The 18,121-nt window shown below is 48.3% G+C and overlaps 1 protein-coding gene and 4 non-coding genes across 5 annotated transcripts; all 5 read left to right on the top strand.

The window, feature by feature from the left end:
- Positions 1-649: 649 nt before the first annotated feature.
- LOC132646643 (U6 spliceosomal RNA) lies at positions 650-756 on the top strand. Its single transcript, XR_009584892.1, has one exon. It is a non-coding gene; the product is annotated as a U6 spliceosomal RNA (small nuclear RNA).
- Positions 757-12,272: 11,516 nt separating this feature from the next.
- Positions 12,273-17,437, top strand: Rack1 (receptor for activated C kinase 1). Its single transcript, XM_021641360.2, has 8 exons — positions 12,273-12,502; positions 13,675-13,846; positions 14,314-14,461; positions 15,100-15,195; positions 15,636-15,746; positions 15,973-16,113; positions 16,893-17,003; positions 17,329-17,437. Exons 1-8 carry the CDS (start codon positions 12,394-12,396, stop codon positions 17,392-17,394), a joined length of 954 nt encoding a protein of 317 aa, XP_021497035.1. The 5' UTR covers positions 12,273-12,393; the 3' UTR covers positions 17,395-17,437.
- LOC132646572 (small nucleolar RNA SNORD95) lies at positions 12,781-12,849 on the top strand. Its single transcript, XR_009584835.1, has one exon. It is a non-coding gene; the product is annotated as a small nucleolar RNA SNORD95 (small nucleolar RNA).
- Positions 14,084-14,162, top strand: LOC132646561 (small nucleolar RNA SNORD96 family). The gene has a single exon (XR_009584827.1). It is a non-coding gene; the product is annotated as a small nucleolar RNA SNORD96 family (small nucleolar RNA).
- On the top strand, positions 14,832-14,899 carry LOC132646571 (small nucleolar RNA SNORD95). The gene has a single exon (XR_009584834.1). It is a non-coding gene; the product is annotated as a small nucleolar RNA SNORD95 (small nucleolar RNA).
- Positions 17,438-18,121: the final 684 nt, after the last annotated feature.

Raw genomic sequence — 18,121 nt, 5'->3', positions numbered from 1 at the left:
CAGCCTCTGATATCCATGAGGTCCCCAGCAGCCACCACAACCAGGAACATCCCCATGTTCCCTGATGATACTGTGAACCACTGGACATCAACACTGACCCCTGATGCTGCTGCATAGCCACAGACCCAGACAGCGGTAGCACCCTCAGCGGCAGCTGGGGCTGGGACCTCACCTTGGCCCCAAGTGGCAGGGCTGTCCACTCACAAGAGGCTACTCCTCTCCACCTTCCTCTCCAGTTCACTCAAGCACTCTTTGCTCAAGCTGCTCCACTTCTCTTCCTTTTCCATCTGTCCACCCCTTACTCGCACATTGTGGTGCTTCCTGCTACTGGCTGGCCACACGGCTGGTGAGCCCCCAGATGACAATGGGGTGGCAAGTGGGCAGGTCGGTGGGTGGCATGGCGGTCTGCAGGGAGGGCAGAAGGCCTGCAGAGAAAAGAGAAACTGTGGGTGGGGGCCTCTCTGCCACAAGCTGCAGACCTGAATTGGAACAGGCCTCTGGGAGGATGTTAGGGGGACTCTAGCTGAGACTTCTAGTAGCAGGGGCCATGGAGACTGAAGAGGACTGAAGAGGAGTCTAGACAAGACTCCAAGTGGATGGAGGCGAACACCAACCCACCCGCAAAAACCTCAATCCAAAACTTAGCCTAGTGCTCGCTTCGGCAGCACATTCACTAAAATTGGAACGAGACAGAGAAGATTAGCATGGCCCCTGTGCAAGGACGACAGGCAAATTTGTGAAGGGTTCCAAATTTTTGTGCTTTGTTCAGCCTGATATGAAGGATGGTTGGTGTTTTTCCTACATTGTATCTTTTCTTGCTGTTTCTTTCATAAATGGGATGAGACGGGAGTTGGGTGGGGGGAGTTAGCCTACCTACAAGACCAACAAGGACAAAGATAGAACAGATAGAGCAGATATTGAGGGAATGTCCAACCAATGCCGGGCCCAATCCAAGACCCACCCCATGGAAGAGAGCCAGCTCCTATCACTATCAAGGATACTCTGATCTGCTTGCAGACAGGAGCCTACCAGAGTTGTCCTCTGAGAGGCTCCACTCAGCAACAACTTGAAACAAATACCGAGGCTCACAGCCAAGCATTAGGCGAAGCATAGGAAGTTTACTGGAAAGGGGGGAGGAGAGGGAACAAATGGACCTCAAGGTGATAAAAGCTCCACAAAAAGACCATCAGAGCCAATCAACCAGGGCCCAAAGGAGCCTTTGGAGTCTGAAGCACCAACCAAGGACAATGCATGATCTGGACCTAGGGCCTCTACTTATAAGTAGCCGATGGACGTCTTAGGCTTCATGTTGGACCCACTAGTTAGACGAGTGGGGGGACATGTCTGACATGGACATGTTGCCTGCTTTTTGATCACTTCCTCCTGATGGGACTGCCTTAGCAGGTCACAGGGGAGAAAGACAAACTCAGTCCTCATGTGACTAGATGAGCTGGGGTGTCTGGGTAGGGAGTGGGGCTCTCCTATGGAGGGATGCAGGAGGGAGGGTAGGACTGGGGAGGAGAAGAGGGAGGGGCCTATGACCGAGATGTAAATTGAATTAATTAACTTTTTAATTGTGGGGGGAGGCTCACTTCTGGTTCCAGTTGCACAGGCCTACATATGGTCATCAAAGAAGATGGGCAAAGCTTTCCGAAGAACCACACAGAACTTGCATCAGGGACTGGAGAGAAGGCTCAGCCAGTGAAAGCCTTGCCACTAGCCTTACAAGTGGAGTTCCAGCCTGGGACTCAAACAGTGGGAGGAGAGGACTGCCTGTCCTCTGGCCTGAAACCCCACTCCATGCTTTTATATACACGTGCACAGTAAAGAATGAAATAATTAAAACTGGGAGCTAGACTAATTACTCAGCAATTCAGAGCACCATTTGCTCTTCCTGAGGACCTGAATTCAATTCAAAGCACCCACAAGATGGCTCACGACCATCTGTAGTTTCAGTTGCAAGGGCTCTAATGCCCTCTCCACACAGGATGCACAGATATACATGCAGGCAAAACACCCATACTTAGCTGGGTGCTCTGGTGCACACTGTAATCCCAGCACTCTGAGAGGCAGAGGCAGGTGGATCACTGTGAGTCTGAGGCCAGCCTGGTCTACAAAGCAAGTCCAGGACAGCCAAGGCTACACACAGAAACCCTGTCTTGAAAAAAATAAAAATAAAAATAAAAAACACCCTTACTTGTAAAAAAAATTTTTTTAATATATTTTTTTAAAAATTAAACTGGCAGTTATATGTACTTTCAACAAATCATAAAAAGCATTTGTCTTTTAGTTTGTTTGTTTTTTTAATAAACAGCATAACACAGACGTTGTGGCGTCAGAATTCCTGTCGGAGTGTGAAGGATGATCTAGCTGCAATGCTGCTGGCAACACACTTCTTGGCTTAGACAGGCATCATTTCGAGTGCCTATGCTGACTAGTCTTCTGTCCACTTGACATAAGCTAGAGTCATCTGTTATTGACTATTAATATTTAATATTGATTTGTGTCTTAGTCAAACAGTGGTTAGTCCTAAACCAGCTGTATACACAAATCACCACACAGGCACTAGGACTTATTTAATTAACCTAGATCACAGCTCTGGGCAATAGTTACTCCATCTAAACCTCCAAGCCCACAGAGTTTCCTACCGTTCAGACTTCCCACATTATACTTGCTTTTAGTCATATCTTAGGTCTGGTTCGTCTCTCCTCCTGGTTCCAAGTCCTCTCCTGCCGATCTCTCCTCTCCAACTCCTCTCACTTGCTTCCTTCTCCTCCCCTCTGGATCAGGATGTCCATCCTATTCTCTCCATTGCTCAGCACTGGCTGGATGTTTAATTAACAATATGGAGAACAAATGGTGGCATGTTTACACAAACTTGAGACAGGTGATGCTTAAAATAAACATCACAGTGCAATATCCGGATTGAAATCAGATAGTTGGGTAGAGAAATCAGCATTTGAATGAACAAGGTGAAATTGTATACATTCCACAAGAACATTGTGCCAACAGTCACCTAAGAAAAAGGAATCATACTTGAGAAAATGCTTCCAGAAGATTGGTGCCCAGGCAAGCCAAGTGAGGCAATTTAAGAAACTGATTTACATGGGAGGGCTCAGCCATTGTGAATGGTGCCAGTCCTGGAGTATAGAAAAAGCAGGCTGAGCCAGGGTAGTGGCGGCACAGGCCTTTAATCCCAGCACTTGGGAGGCAGAGGCAGGTGGATCTCCGAGTTCAAGGCCAGTCTGGTCAACAGAGTGAGTTACACCTAGAAACCCGGACTCAAAAAACCAAAGAGAGAAAGGAAGGAAGGAAGAAAGGAAGGAAGGGAGGGAGGGAGGGAGGGAGGGAGGGAGGGAGGGAGGGAGGGAGGGAGGGAAGAAAAGAGGGGAGGAGGGAAAGCAGGCTGAACAAGCCGTGGAGAGGAAGCAGCCTTCCTCCTCGGACTCTGCTTCAGTGCCTGCCCTGATTCTTTCTGATTGGCCCTGGCACACATTCCCCACAGGTGACACCAGGGCTCTTGTTACTTACATCAAGAACACTGGTTCTCAGTGCCAGGGAGATGGTTACTGCTAGTCAACCAATGAGTGCCTGTGATTTTAGGACACAGTCAGGACAGGATTGCTCAGTTGGTGAACCTCTGGACCTGTGGAGAACGAATTTTTCTTCTAATTTTCTCTTTTCTCTCTTGTGTAGCTGAGTCCACCTTAAGGTGAGTCTAGTGCCTGAAATATATCCGGCTACCATGGTGGAGGTTGATTTTGGCATCAGAGAGGTTCATGGCCACCACCTCGTGAAGCTGGAGAAAAGACCCTCACTCCTGCCTGAGGCACTGTGTATCATGACTAAAAGAGAAAAAGAATGTTTCAGCTTACAACTCTCCGGTCACACTCCATCAGAGGCCACAAGCCCGCCAGGCCGCCAGCTTTTCTAGCTGGGCACCCAAGCTCCTGTGGGCTTGAAAACGCACCCAACTGTGTGACCTCCTTTTCTCAGTACCTCCCTCTGCTCCACCGCAAGGCCACAATCGCTGCCCAGAACTGCTTTCCATCCTACACCTGCATTTTCTTTTATCTCTTTGCCTGAATTCAAGCCGGATATCACCATCATCTCATGGGGCTTTCCCCTGACTAGCTCAGGGCCCTGGTATCACCTGTGGGGAACGTGCGTGAGGGCCAATCAGAACGAAATCTCCTCATTACAGAGATTTCAGAATACCTTTACTGCCCTGAAGGGAAACCCAAGGATAACTCAATCTACAAGCCCATATATTTTTAAATAAAAGTCTATATTACGTCCTAATCATATGAGAAAGTACTAAACTAAAAATTAAATGAAGGCTGGCGACAGGGATCACTGGGTAATGCCTGATTTTGGTTCCCAGACACCTCCTACACGGGAGATGGATTTTATGCTTGATTTACAGACGACGAAAGTAGGCATGAGAGTGAACACAAGGTGGCAGCACTGAGCTATAGAGTTTTTGTGGTGGTTTTTGTTCGTTTGCTTGAGTGTTGTGCCTTTTTACGCCCAGTGGAACCCTTCTTGAAATGTCTGTTTATTTCCTGGAGATTTCCTTACCCTCTGAGCCTTCTCATAGACCACCTCAGGTTGTTTTAATGTCCAGAATGTAAAAGGAATCATGCACAATTACAAGAGAACCCCAAGTTGCTCTAAAGAATTATTTTAACTTTAAATAAAAAAAAATTTTAATTAATTATTGCCTATGTTTGAGCAATATATATATATAAAGATGTTATAAGAAATACATATGCCTCTGAGATAACACATTAAATAACTTACACAGAGGCAAGACTAGTAACTCCAAGCATTTAGAAGTAGTGGAGAAAGTGTCCCAAGTGTCTGTGACAACCTTCATGGGACACAAAACTACCCATGATCTGTCCCAGATCAAAGCTCAAGTCATACTCGGGCAGCTGCACTTCCAGGTCTTGGTTCACCAGGAGGACTAAATGTCACCTGGAGGTCCATGATGACAAAGAGGTTCAGCTTCCCCTCCTGGTTATAAAGGTTTAGTTCACACAGCCCTGGCAGTCCAGTCGTCCTGTCTCTCTTACGCCTCTACCTAGTGTGAGTGTTCCCGAGAATACATAGGTACTACAAGATCTGTGTGATAAGAAAGACAGGTGTGTGCACCTAGGCCGTGTAGCCTAGTGTGGGGATAGTCAGAGCCGACGCCCCCTACCCCCAGAGGGATAAAACCGGACACCTGCCGAAGTCTGAGGAAGGTGGAAAAGAGGTGGCCAGGTTCCCGTCCGGTTTTCTGACACCAGGCCGAGAAGCCAGGCTTATCTGGACAAGAGGTGCTGCTGGAGGAAATGATACAGGCCTACACGTGGATAATGGTTTTAGAGAATCCGACCGGATGTGCAGCCTCAGGGCAGTCCTGAACCTCACTGTAACCTGGCCAGTTATCAGCCCCGAGACTGCGCATCTCTAACAAGTCCCTAGGTGACGGTCATCAGGGTCTGGGACATTTTATGATAACCCTGGTCTTCTCCAGCACAATTCTCTGCCCACATCCGCAGTCTAGACCAGGCTTTCTGTCAGACCCTGAGCAGCCTCAAGACCATGTTTGTCTCAGTTAATGTGTTTCTACACAGAGACCTCCACCTACTTCAGTGTCTGTTCAATAGACTTTTTTTTTTTTTCAAACGAAGTTATTGCATGGTGTCTTCGTTAGGGTTTCATTGCTGTGAACAGACACCACGGCCATGGCAACTCTTACAAAGGAAAACATTTAACTGTGGCTGGCTTACAGTGTCAGAGGTTTAGTCCATTATCATCATGGAGGGAAGCATGGCCACAGGCAGGCAGACATGGTGCTGCAGGAGCTGAGAATTCTACCTCTTTTTTTTTTGTTTTTTAAGAGAGGGTTTCTGTGTGTAGCCTTGGCTGTCCCGGACTCACTTTGTAGACCAGGCTGGCCTCAGATTCCCAGTGATCCACCTGCCTCTGCGTCCCTGAGTGCTGGGATTGCAGGCGTGAGGCACCGGGCCTAGCTAAGAGTCCTTGGTCCATGGCATCACTCCTTAGCCTACCACACCTCCTTCCCAACAGGCAGCAGAAAGAGACTGTGTGCCACACTGGACATAGGTTGAGCATCTGAGACCTCAAAGCCTGCCCCAACAGTGGCACACTTTCTCCATCAAGGCCGCACCTACTCCAACAGGGCCACACCTCCTAATAGTGTCATTCTTACGGGCCAAGCTTTCAAACCACCACATCGGGGAGAAATCAAGTCTACACATGTCTGTAGCTCCACTAAGTGGGGAAGAGTCTGAGAATTCCTGAACCTTGTTGGTTGCCAATCTAGCTCCAGGTTCAAAAAGAGTTTTTGTCTCAGGGGAGGTGGAGAATGACAAGATGCCCACACAAGCGAGCATATGCCACATACTCACATGCAAAAGCAGTCTTCTGAGACTCAAGGCAACTTCACTCTAAGGCCTTGTTTAAAAAAAAAAAACCTAAAAAAGCAAGTAAGCTCAGGAGATGGGAGCAGAGGGAGTGTTCCTATACCACAGGAACGATGCCTGGCAGAGACCAGTGCTGGCTTCGCACTTGCCTGCTGGGAAGTTCCCAGTCTGTCCTGAAGCAAGACCCCCACGTCCCTGTTCCCAGGGTATCACTCCTTACCCTTTCACACCTCCTTCGCAACAGTCGCCAGGAACGTGCCCAGTGTTATGCCTTGTATACATTGTACTACCTCTCCCCATTTACCTTCACTGGTGGGTAGCTCCCCACAGCAGTGGATAGCCCACTTTGCAATTGTGGTGATGACAGAACTAGCCAACATGAAGTTAGCGAGCAGGCTGTGACCTACAGGTAAGCCCATCTCCCACTGAAGCATGCAATGGGGGAGGCTGGGAGCCTGCTCGGTGCTGGGCTGTCTCCTGTGGTGACATTTTTGAGAATTTCGGAATTTTTGTTTCTTGAAAAACACTGAAATAGCGTAAGGATGCATTCTGGTTTTAATCCCAGGTGTGGGGATGTGGGCGGCTTCAGACTGTCCCCGGCAGCTGACTATGACTTGCCTCTTTGCTGTGGTTGAGGCCTGGTTTTGCCAGCTGCAGATAGTTTCTGTGATTGTTTGACGTTTGCGGGGACTCTTCAGAGGGTGTATAAACGCTAGAGCTCTGCAATGCTGTAGGGTGGGCAGTTGTTGGTCATTGGGGGGGTTGGTGGCAGTTTGTTAGTATTCATGCTCAAAGAAGAAACAAGGGGAAAGAAATTCGATTCAAAGATCTCTCTCTTATCCTATCCTTTCTCTCCTATCTAGTGATAGGGGGTGAAATGGGGGTGGGGGGGATAAGGGTGAGAAAAGAAATACCCACAAAGTAGCTAAGACCAGTTACAGTCTCCCTAAGGAGAGGGGGCTACAGCTGGGATACAAAGTAAATAAGCTGTAATTAATATTAAAAAATGTAATAAAAAGGGAAAAAGAGAGAAAGAAAAACAGGCAGCAAGATCTGCGAGATCCTCGGCTCTCCAGAGCATGCTTTGTGCACTGCAGACCTCAGCTGGCCACAGAGAACTCTGATGTGCTTGCCTTCTTCCACATGTGACTATTCTTACCCTCCTGTTCCTAAGTGCTGAAATTGCAGGGCCTGTGCCATCCTGCCTGGTTCATGGTACCAGACATCAAATCCAGGGCTTCATGCTCTCTGGACAAGCGTTCTATCCACATGAAGTGCACAGACATACATGTAGGCAAAACACTCATATACAAAGGAAAAAATATTCAGTTTAAAAAAAAAGTTTAAAGAAAAAAAAAATGTTCAGTGTATACAAGTATCTGTAACTTCAGCTCTAGGGGACCCAACACCCTCTTCTGGCCTTCACCAGCACTCCTGCCTGTGTAACAAATACACACATTAAAAAATAAAATAGAGCCGGGCGTGGTGGCGAACACCTTTAATCCCAGCACGCAGGGAGGCAGAGGCAGGTGGATCGCTGTGAGTTCGAGGGCAGCCTGGTTTACAAAGTGAGTCCAGGACAGCCAAAGCCACACAGAGAAACCCTGTCTGTGTCAATAAATAAATATTTAAAAATAAAATAAAACCAGTCTTATTGAGTGTACATACATCCATGCGCACACATGCATGGATGTATGTACACTCAAGTGTGTGTGGGTTCCTTTTTAGTATGAAACAGTGTAAAGTGACAGGAATAAACAGCCTCACACGCTGTTTTAAACGGGCAGGTGAGGTGGCTCAGTGGTAAAGCTGTTTGCAGCCAAGCCTGGCAACCTGAGCTCTGTTGCCAGGGCCCAAGTTGTACATGGAGAGAACTTGTTCTCTGACCTGTACAAGCATACGATGGTGCACAAGAGAGTGTGCGTTTGCATTCCTGAATGCATTCCGCCCCAAGTGCCACTTGAGCCATCCTGAACATACTGCGTCTCTAAACATGAGGAAAAATTAAGCCGGAGTGGGGGTGTTTGCTTTGCAGTTCCAGATGTTTATCTTCCCCCTCCCCGACTGCACCCCATCTCTCTCTCATTTTGGCTTTGGGACTAAGCATCTACAGCAGAAACACTGAGCACGCCTTCTGCCAGCACCCGCCTAAGGTAACTGCTGCCGGGTGGCGGTGCTGCGCCGTTCATCCTGGCACTAGGGAGGCAGAGGCAGAGGGCTCTCTGTGAATGTGAATTCAAGGCCAGCTTGGTCTACAGTTGGAGTTCCTGGACAATGAGGTCTACACAAAGAAACCCTGCCTTGGAAAACAAAAACAGTTCCATTGTTCAGATTTTATGAAAAACCATCAAGTCTAGAGCCTCTCAGCTCTTCACCTGAAGAGACTACCTGAGACTTCAGGACGAAGTTCTGACTCTTCAGCAACCAATACCTTCACTGTCTTCTACCTAAGCTCTCAAAGCCAAGACTGCACCCATGCTGACCCCTCTCTCTGGAACACCATACCTTTGACATTTAAAAGTAAGCCTGTGAGTCTGACCGTGAAGACTAGGATCTTCTTGCAGGCTAAGTCCTCAACATGGCGCTGGGAACACAAAATGTGGGCAGACACAGAGCAGTCCTGTCCCCAGGACACTCATAAAGGAACCCCGGAGAGTCCAGTAGGCATGTGTTGAGCTTAGGACCAGTGACTACAAGCATGGCCATGAGAGCACCAAAGAAACCTATCCTTGACTTGGGTGTCACCAAACACTTCCTGGCAATCTGAGATGAGATTCAAGGAGGTTTAGTTTTAGCTGTGAGGAACATAGACTGTAGAGGGCCTTCTGGGCAGACAAGTAAGGTGTAAAGTGTTGTATGGAGGAAAATGATGGGTTATGACCATGCAGGGGCCTGATGAAAACAGTCACCAGGAATCTGCGTAGCCAGAAGGACTTGGGCATTATCTTCAAGCATGGAATGCCATCTGCCCAGCGCTTTGGCTGACTGATCCTGACCACACACACATCAATCCCTCACTTATCTACAAAGAGCCCCCACCTCCAGAGCTCTGAATGCTGGCAAAGGCGAGTGGAGCCCGAGGTCACAGCCCTCCTTCAGGACAGCCTGTGGGCATCTACAAAAGGAAGACATGGGCTCTCTCAGAAGCCTTTCCAGTTTCTCAAGGGTTGCTTCCTTTATGCGGAATGGAAGCAGTCCATGAGGACACAAGAGAAGGCACAGCACAGAGGTTAAGACAACACATGATGGCACACAGTGAACGTCAGACCAGGAATGATGGGCACTGCCAGAAAGGGTTCTCTGCCAACATGGTATGGGCTAACTCTGAATCTTTTCCCCAAACCCAAATGTGTGTTTGTGAGTGAGTGAGTGTGTGTGTGAGAGAGGAGGGTATTGAATAGGCTTCCCATCTCTGAATGATTGGAGGATATGACCAGTGGGTTAGAAAAAAGCCAGAAGTCGTTCCCCAGATTTGCAGGCATGTTTTGGGAGAAGCCTGGCTGATACTCAAATATCCTGCAGCTAGAAAGTGGCTCTGCCAGAAGAACCTGGGAATTTTCGTGGACCAAGAGTCAAATCTACTGATTCCTCCTTCAGAGTCAGGGTTTCCTGGCCCCAACTACGCACATCTGCCAATGCTTCAGAGAGCAATTGATGAAGAGATGCTCAGCTTTAGTGGGTGAGTGTAAAAGGAACTTTTATTCTCCTGTTTCTGTGGTTGTTTGGGATTACTACTTCCATCTAGGCCTAGTCCTGGATGCTTCTATCTTCCCTACAATCTAAGATAGGCCTAGAACGTTTTTCACCTCTGAGACTTACTGCTGAATAAGGTCATCCTTTCAAGTTCTGAGCTCTGGGCTGGCTGGTTCAACTCAGCTGTACTGGCTCAAACACCTTTCCCAGATGATTTATTCAATTTTGCTTTTCCCTCAGCCTCTGAATTCCTCTGTCCGGCCTCACACTAACTCTAGCGATCTGCTCTATTCTTCCGGCTCCTTCTCATTCTCTGGCTCATTTGGTCATTACCTGCGTTCTCTCTCTACAGCCTATCTATTACTGTCCTGGTTAAAAAGATAATAGGGCAGCCTCTCCTTACCTCCCAGCCGTCTGGAGGCTACCCCCACTAGCGTTTGGAAACAGGGTCTTGCTCCGCACCCCAGGCTGGTCTCCAGCTCTCTCAGCCTCCGCTCCCTGACTGCGTACTGGGACCACAGCGGCTTCCTCCCTGCCCAGCGCCTAATTCAACTCCACTTCAAAAGCAGCTCATTGTGTAAATCCGAGAATGGAGGCAGACACTGATAGGTAAAATAACTTTTAATTCCATTTTTTTTCAATTTAGCAAATAACAGAAACAAAAAACTTGAATGAAATTATTCATGAGGCAAGACAGATGATTACTCAAGCCCAATAAATTGCTAAGAGCTAGAGAAAAAAATAAATAAATAAATAAAATAAAAAGATAATAATAAATTCTCCTTTCTGTCTGCACTGCCCCTTAGTAGCTTCCCTGTCCTTTCCTCTCTCTTCTCCTCAGAGTTGGGAGTATCCAATCCTGTTAAATCGTCTCTGATTTGTCACTTTTTCTTTCTTTTTTTAAGATTTATTTATTATGTATACAGCGTTCTGCCTGTATGCATAAGGACACCAGATTTCATTATATATGGTTATGAGCCATAACCATCCAGAATGTATCAAAAATTAAACAAGATTGAACATGGTGACGAATTCCTTTGATCCCAGCATTCCCAGCACTCAGGCAGGTGATTCTTTGAGTTCCAGGCCGGCCGTACCTTCCACATAGTGAGACTCTTTCAAAAACGAACAAAAGCTGAACAAGGCTGGGAGATGGGAGTAAACCTAACTCCATAATAAGGCACTTTCCTAGCATCCATATCACTAAAATAAATAGATAAATGTATCCTTTAGTTCACATTGATATTAGTGGTGGCTTCCACCCTGACCTGTGTTGTAGGAACTGAGCAAGCGGTAAAGTCACCTGTGGCAAACCCACAAGGCAGGAGAGAAAACTCCTGACTCCACCCGTGCACTGTGGCAAGCACACGCGCACTCCGACGGAAATAATGTTCCAAGAGGTAAAATTACAAAAAACTTAATGAGGGATCTGTAACACAGGGGGACAGTACATAGTTAAACGAGTGTTAAGGGGAAGGTCATCGGGTTGCCAGGGTATCAGTATTCCTCTGCTTCCCTGTCCCTCTTGCTACACAGACAAGCATTCTTTTCTGTGGAGTTGTCAGAACCACAGAAAGGGCTTTCAGCGCAATCCCCGGAAATCTAAACCCAGCTCTTCCTCTATATCCTCGCCTGTTACAATCGCAGCACTTGCGGGACAGAAGCAGGAGCATCAAGTAGTTCAAAATCAGCTTTGGCTACACAGCCAGTTTAAGTCTAGCCTTCACCACATGACACTGCGTTCAAAAAGAAGAGGCAAGACCCGACGGCACACGCCTTTAACTGCAGTTTTAACTGTACTTCCTTAAGTCAGGCTGAGTCGGTGGACCCAACCGAGGACCCGAACACGAGTCGGAAAGGGCGGAGCTCCGTCTCCGCCGCACAGGGGCAGGGAAGCCGCTGCAGGATCGCGGTGGGTCGGCCGCCTGTTTCCACGGCGGGCTGCGACCTTCCGAGCAGCCCGTGCTACATCAGGCTCCAGAATCCGTTTGAGCGACGCCGCCGAATTACGTTCCGTGGCAGAGAAAAACGATGGTACCGCGGCGTACTTCACCCGGTTCCTCCCACAACCGGGCGCCGCTGCGCTTCCGCAGCGGTGAATCCTGGGAGTCCCCGCCCTGTTCCCTCGGCACTTCCGGTTCCGGCGGAGGTCCCTCTTTCTTTTCCTGCACAGGGCCGCGGTGGCAGGCGCCGTGGTGCTTGGCTCTCCGAGCTATCCGGTGCCATCCTTGTCGCTGCGGCGACACTCGCATCAGCTGCAGTCATGACCGAGCAGATGACCCTCCGTGGGACCCTCAAGGGCCACAACGGCTGGGTGACGCAGATCGCCACCACACCGCAGTTCCCGGACATGATCCTGTCCGCGTCTCGAGGTACGGGCTGCCCGCCGGGCTAAAGCGCGCCGCTGTCCCTGGGACGGCACGGCTCGTGGCTTCGCAAGGGTCGCGCGGGGATGGCCGGCTCGGTCCGTTCTTTCGCCCCGGTGTTAGTTGGGGCGTGCAGACCCGAACCTGGGCCCCAGCCAGGGCGACCACTCGCACATGAGCGGAAACGTGTCGCATGACTGCCCTAGGGGGAAAAAAAAAAGGTTGGTGATTCTAAGTCTTCCCCTTGTCTTCTGGAGAAGTAGTTTCGGGGCTACATGCCAGGCAGAGCAATGATGACTCCAACATGCCATCTGACTTGGCTTTGCTGAAATCCAGAGGCTGTTTCTGAGCCGCTGCCGCCTGGCCCTGAACTCTATAGACCATGGGTAAATTCCGGAGGTTCCTTGTTCCCCAGACCTCCTGACTTGTCTATCTTGCCCGAGGCTTATTTTCCCCTTGTGACTTAATGCCTTTTTTTTTTTTTTTTAACTTTTAATAATACTTCTGTCGTGTTTTTCCCCTCCCGGATTATCCTTACGAAATTTTATGTTCACTCTTTCCTGCCTAATGGGAGGCTTATGGGGCTCTTTACCCATTTCTGTACAGTTTGAGCCGGTTCGTGGCCAGGATTATGTCTGATGCTCCCAACTCCTGCATGTCTGTTACTCCCACACCCGGATGACAGTGCTACTGTTGTATTACTCTTGGGCAGGATCGATGGATATGGCTGGGGTTAGTTTCTCAGAACCCACATGGTGATTTACAATCCCTCCGTAACTAGTTACAGGAGATAGTGGTGAACCATTCTGTTGTGGAGTTGTCGATTCATATAATTATTAAGGGGGGCAGTTATTCCTTAACCCGCTGTTTTATTAATAATACAGACTTGTTAGATCAGCCCCAGAGCCCGTCTTTAAACCATACACGACAAGCAGCGCACATTAAATTCGTTTACGTTGAGCCCCGGTCCAAGGAAATGTGGTACCCCACAGCCTCAGATTACATCTTAAATGTGCCTTCCTCTCTGTATTCTAGAGTGAGCCCTTTCATAACTTGCAGTCTCCCACTTGGTGTAGGTGTTCCTTTACCACAACGGTGACCATAGGGCACTGAGTTGTGCACAGTAAGTAGGCTTTGGGGTCCTGAAGGGATTTCTTTGCCTTTACCATCGTTTTTAGACAAGACCATCATCATGTGGAAGCTGACCAGGGATGAGACCAACTATGGCATACCACAGCGAGCTCTGAGGGGTCACTCCCACTTTGTCAGCGATGTCGTCATCTCCTCTGACGGTCAGTTTGCCCTCTCCGGCTCCTGGGATGGAACGCTGCGCCTCTGGGATCTCACAACGCAAGTAGCTGCCTTGGGACCTTGGGGGAGACCTGGGCAAAATTGAGATAGAGTTCTTAGGGATCCCTTTAGAAATAAGTCTTTTTGTGGAGGGTGAGGCAAGATTTTGGGGGTTTGGCCTCTTCCCTTGGAGCTGCTGGGTTGGTGTAGTTGAGTATTTTTTTTTATGGGGCACAGGCTGTTGAGTGTCTTAGTTTGAAAGTTGTTGTAGATGGACATTTGGCAGATGTCATAGAGGATCCTAGTGATGACAAGTCGACATTGTCAACCAATCCCCACAGGGAATGAGGACATGTCCTGCAATTCTGAATGGGTTCTCTGTAACATGTCAGGTGTGGGCTAATGGTAGGTTCTAAGCCCCACGTGGGCTGTGTGGAATGATAGAGCCTACTTGGACAAGAATGAAGTTAGATCTAACTGTAAAGGGATAAAATTTGTCTAGAAAGTGACCAGGTTCTCTCTCTCAGGGGCACCACCACAAGACGATTTGTAGGCCATACCAAGGATGTGCTGAGTGTGGCCTTCTCCTCTGACAACCGCCAGATTGTCTCTGGGTCCCGAGACAAGACCATCAAGTTATGGAATACCCTGGGTGTCTGCAAGTACACTGTCCAGGTAAAGTGGTGAGGATGGTAGGAACTACGTGTTGAGATAGTCTCCCACCCCTTGAGATGGGTTCATCATGCTGCATCCCTGGTTGGCCTGGAGTGATCCGCCTCCTGGGTGTTGGGATTAAAGCTGTATCCCACCACCCAGCTCTTTAGCTTTTTGTTACGTTTGTCCTGGAATTTTGGTTGGCTTTTACTGTTCTTAGAGGAATTCATTTTTCTCTTGCCATGTTAGGCCTGGAAACCCAAAGCAAGGCCAACAGGGCAGGCACTTGGCACATGGGCAGATACCCAAGTGTACCTGTTACTGCCCTAGGGGTTAGATGATCTTAAATCTCACCTACCTCCTGGAGATACGTTAGGGGCTACAAGTCAGGCGGGCAGTGATGACTCCAACATGCCATCTGAGTTGCAGTGCTGAAATCCAGAGGCTGTTTCTGAGCTGCGCCTGGTTGTGTGCTCCGTGAGGAGTGGGTAAACACTGGAGGCGTCCTACAGCTGCAAAAAAATGTCAGCAGGCCTGACAGCAAATGTCTTAAGCTGCTCTGTTGATCCGAAGTAAAGACTAAGGTTTTGAGGAAGAGAGTACAGGATGCTATAGTCTGAGGGAGACTTTGTGCTTACCTTCCCCTGCATCTTCTTTAGGATGAGAGTCATTCGGAATGGGTGTCCTGTGTCCGCTTCTCCCCGAACAGCAGCAACCCTATCATCGTCTCCTGTGGGTGGGACAAGCTGGTCAAGGTGAGCATGAGCACAGCCCTGTTAGATGCAGATGTGTTCCTAGTCCCTGGGTGGTAATGCATTCAGCCTGGAGTGTTGTGCACATGAGCTTGACACTGGCTTTTGATGGTTTGTCTTTGAGGTCAGGTTCCACACTATCTGGCTGGCTTGTGTCATCCAAGCAGACTTCAAATATGTTGTTCTCCTGTTTCAGCCGCTCAACTGTTGGGACTATATTTAAGGTTTTTGTTTTCAGATTTTTCAAGGCAGGGATTATATGTTTAAAAGAGCTCTGGCTATCCTGGACTCAGTTTTGTAGACCAGGCCAGCCTCGAACTCCTGGAGATCCACCTGCCTCCTGGGCTGGGATTAAAGGTCCGTGTCTAACCTTAGACAGGCTTGAAAGAGGATGTCATGCCTTTGTTGTTAACCCGGTCACCCATGAACTCCTGTTTTTCTAGGTGTGGAATTTGGCTAACTGCAAGCTGAAGACCAACCACATTGGCCACACTGGCTATCTGAACACAGTAACAGTCTCTCCAGATGGGTCCCTCTGTGCTTCTGGGGGCAAGGTATTTGGACTTGTCCCCTTTATAGAGATTGCTTCTTTGGTAGCATGCACTAAACTGTGTGGGAGTTTTCAAGCATTATTTTAAAATATGTAGAAAAGTATACCAAAGAAGTTTGCTTTTTAAAGTTGGGTTTTTGGTGCAGTTTCTAAGGTATTATCCATTGAAAGGAAAGGCTTAAGGTCACGAACAGATAGAATCTGTCCGAACATCTTTTCTTCCTGTCCAGGATGGCCAGGCTATGCTGTGGGATCTCAATGAAGGCAAGCACCTATACACACTCGATGGTGGGGACATCATCAATGCCTTGTGCTTCAGCCCCAACCGCTATTGGCTCTGTGCGGCTACTGGCCCCAGTATCAAGATCTGGGTAAGTGTGGTCTGTTGCACAGCACATTGACTTGACTGGTAGAAGTAAAGCTTTCTCAATAGATTGCATCAGTGCTGAAGTGGGTAAACCACCATCACCCCCTTCCCCCACGCGCGCGCGCGCACACACACACACCCTTTTTGTAACAATTTGCCGCACTGGGTGAATGGCATCTACCTATTGAAGGGGACTCCCCATGTGTAGCAGTTAGAAGAGTCCTTTCCTATGCTGCCAGTAACAGCTGGGTTCAATTTAGTGATCTTTGTAGGCAGCTAAAAGATGGGTTTATACTATGTAGGCTGGCCTCGGGGAGCTCACAGATAGCCTGCTCTACCTCGTGAGTATGGAATACGAGGTGTGCAGCACCAGGCTGGGCTATTAGTGATTCCTCTGTATAGTGTATAGAACATTTACTCTTAAGGGTCAGTTTGCACTGTTCTGTGATCAGACCTTGAAATTGGCAGTCCTATCTCCCAAGTAGCAAAGATTATAGACCTGAGCCTCTAGGCCCCAAGAAGTGTTTTGTTTTGGGTTGGGTTGCTTTGGGGTTTTTGTTGTTTGGTGGCTAAGTACAGGCTAAAATAGTTTATTGGTATCTGGGTATATGCATGGTGTGGTACATGTTATGGGGCCAGGCAAATCTTGTCTCCATAGTTACTAGGGTTGAAGCAAAGCACTTCCACATGTAGTGCCATCCTGCCAGCTCCACTGAAGGGGTTCCAGGAGTCATGGTGTAGGTGTAATGGGTGTCCTTAAACTGGTTTTGGTCTGCTCTTCAGGACTTGGAGGGCAAGATCATTGTAGATGAACTGAAACAAGAAGTTATCAGCACCAGCAGCAAGGCAGAGCCACCCCAGTGTACCTCTCTGGCATGGTCTGCTGATGGCCAGGTGAGTGCATCAGTCCACCAGCTCACTTCACAGCTTATCTCCCTTGCTCTTCATAGATTTCAGGCACAAGTCTAATTTGCTAACATAAACAGAACGGTGAACCAGGCTGATTTGGTAGACTAAGTCGATACAGAGAATGCTGTGTTTGTTTCTTTCTGAGGAAAAGTGATATGGAGTTACTAACCTTTAAACTGGAGGGGACTTTAGAATGTCTGAATTGGTATAGCAGGCTGCTGCCTCTGGCAACATTAACTTAACATGTCTAGAAGAGAGGTTGTCCTAAGTTCTTTGGACGTGTGGTGACCCTGTTGTCATTCTCTTACAGACTCTGTTTGCTGGCTATACTGACAACCTGGTGCGAGTGTGGCAGGTGACTATCGGTACCCGCTGAAAGTTTATAGCAGAGTCTTTGAAATAAAACTGGCTTTCTGAAACTGGCTTCAGCTGTGATTTTTAGGAGGCACTCTTGCTCGCCTAGTGAGCAAGGCACGATGACTTCAACCACAGCAGTCTGTCACCCTCATTGGGTATGTGTGTTCCTGCGTTCTGCCCAACCCTCCCTCCAAGCTACATTAACACATACTACTGTCGCACTTGGCCCACACTCCTCTTTCCTTGAGTCTGTCTGCATGCATATCTCTGTTCCAGAGGGTGTTATGTTACCTGGAAATGGAGTTATAGGCTAGCTGTATGTGGGTGCTGGGCTGGAAGAACAACAGCCCAAGCTCTAAACCATAGAGCCATCTCCTTGAGATAGTTTTAACTATGTAGCCCTGGCTGTCCACTTTTGCCTTCCTTGATGGCATTTTTTTCTGAATGTGCATTAGTGCTGTACCTGCCTGCAGATGTGTGTCTCAGATCCTTTGGAAGTAAAGTCACAGATAGTTCTGGTGCTCCTAACCCCTAAGGCATCAAACTAGCCCCCTTCAATGGTATTTTGTTTGTAGTTGCCTTAGCTGAAGCCTATTTAACCTATAAGTAGTTGAGCAGACAGGCAAACTTTTCATGCTGGGGATCAAGTCATCAGCCAATAAAGGGTGCTGGAGCCAGGCGCCCTTAGGATGTGTGGCAGAATGCACCGAGAGCTTTGTCCTGGTCTAGACGACTGCCTCAGTTGA

This window comes from Meriones unguiculatus, chromosome 11 (assembly GCF_030254825.1).
Source record: "Meriones unguiculatus strain TT.TT164.6M chromosome 11, Bangor_MerUng_6.1, whole genome shotgun sequence".
Taxonomy (NCBI): domain Eukaryota; kingdom Metazoa; phylum Chordata; class Mammalia; order Rodentia; family Muridae; genus Meriones; species Meriones unguiculatus.
This window is presented reverse-complemented; position numbering and strand designations above follow the sequence as displayed.

Coding starts and splice junctions, on each gene's coding strand:
- Rack1 (XM_021641360.2), top strand. CDS start 12,394: ATGACCGAGCAGATGACCCTCCGTGGGACCCTCAAGGGCCACAACGGC. Junction 13,847..14,313: donor CGCCTCTGGGATCTCACAAC/GCAAGTAGCTGC, acceptor TCTCTCTCTCAG/GGGCACCACCACAAGACGAT. Junction 14,462..15,099: donor TCTGCAAGTACACTGTCCAG/GTAAAGTGGTGA, acceptor CATCTTCTTTAG/GATGAGAGTCATTCGGAATG.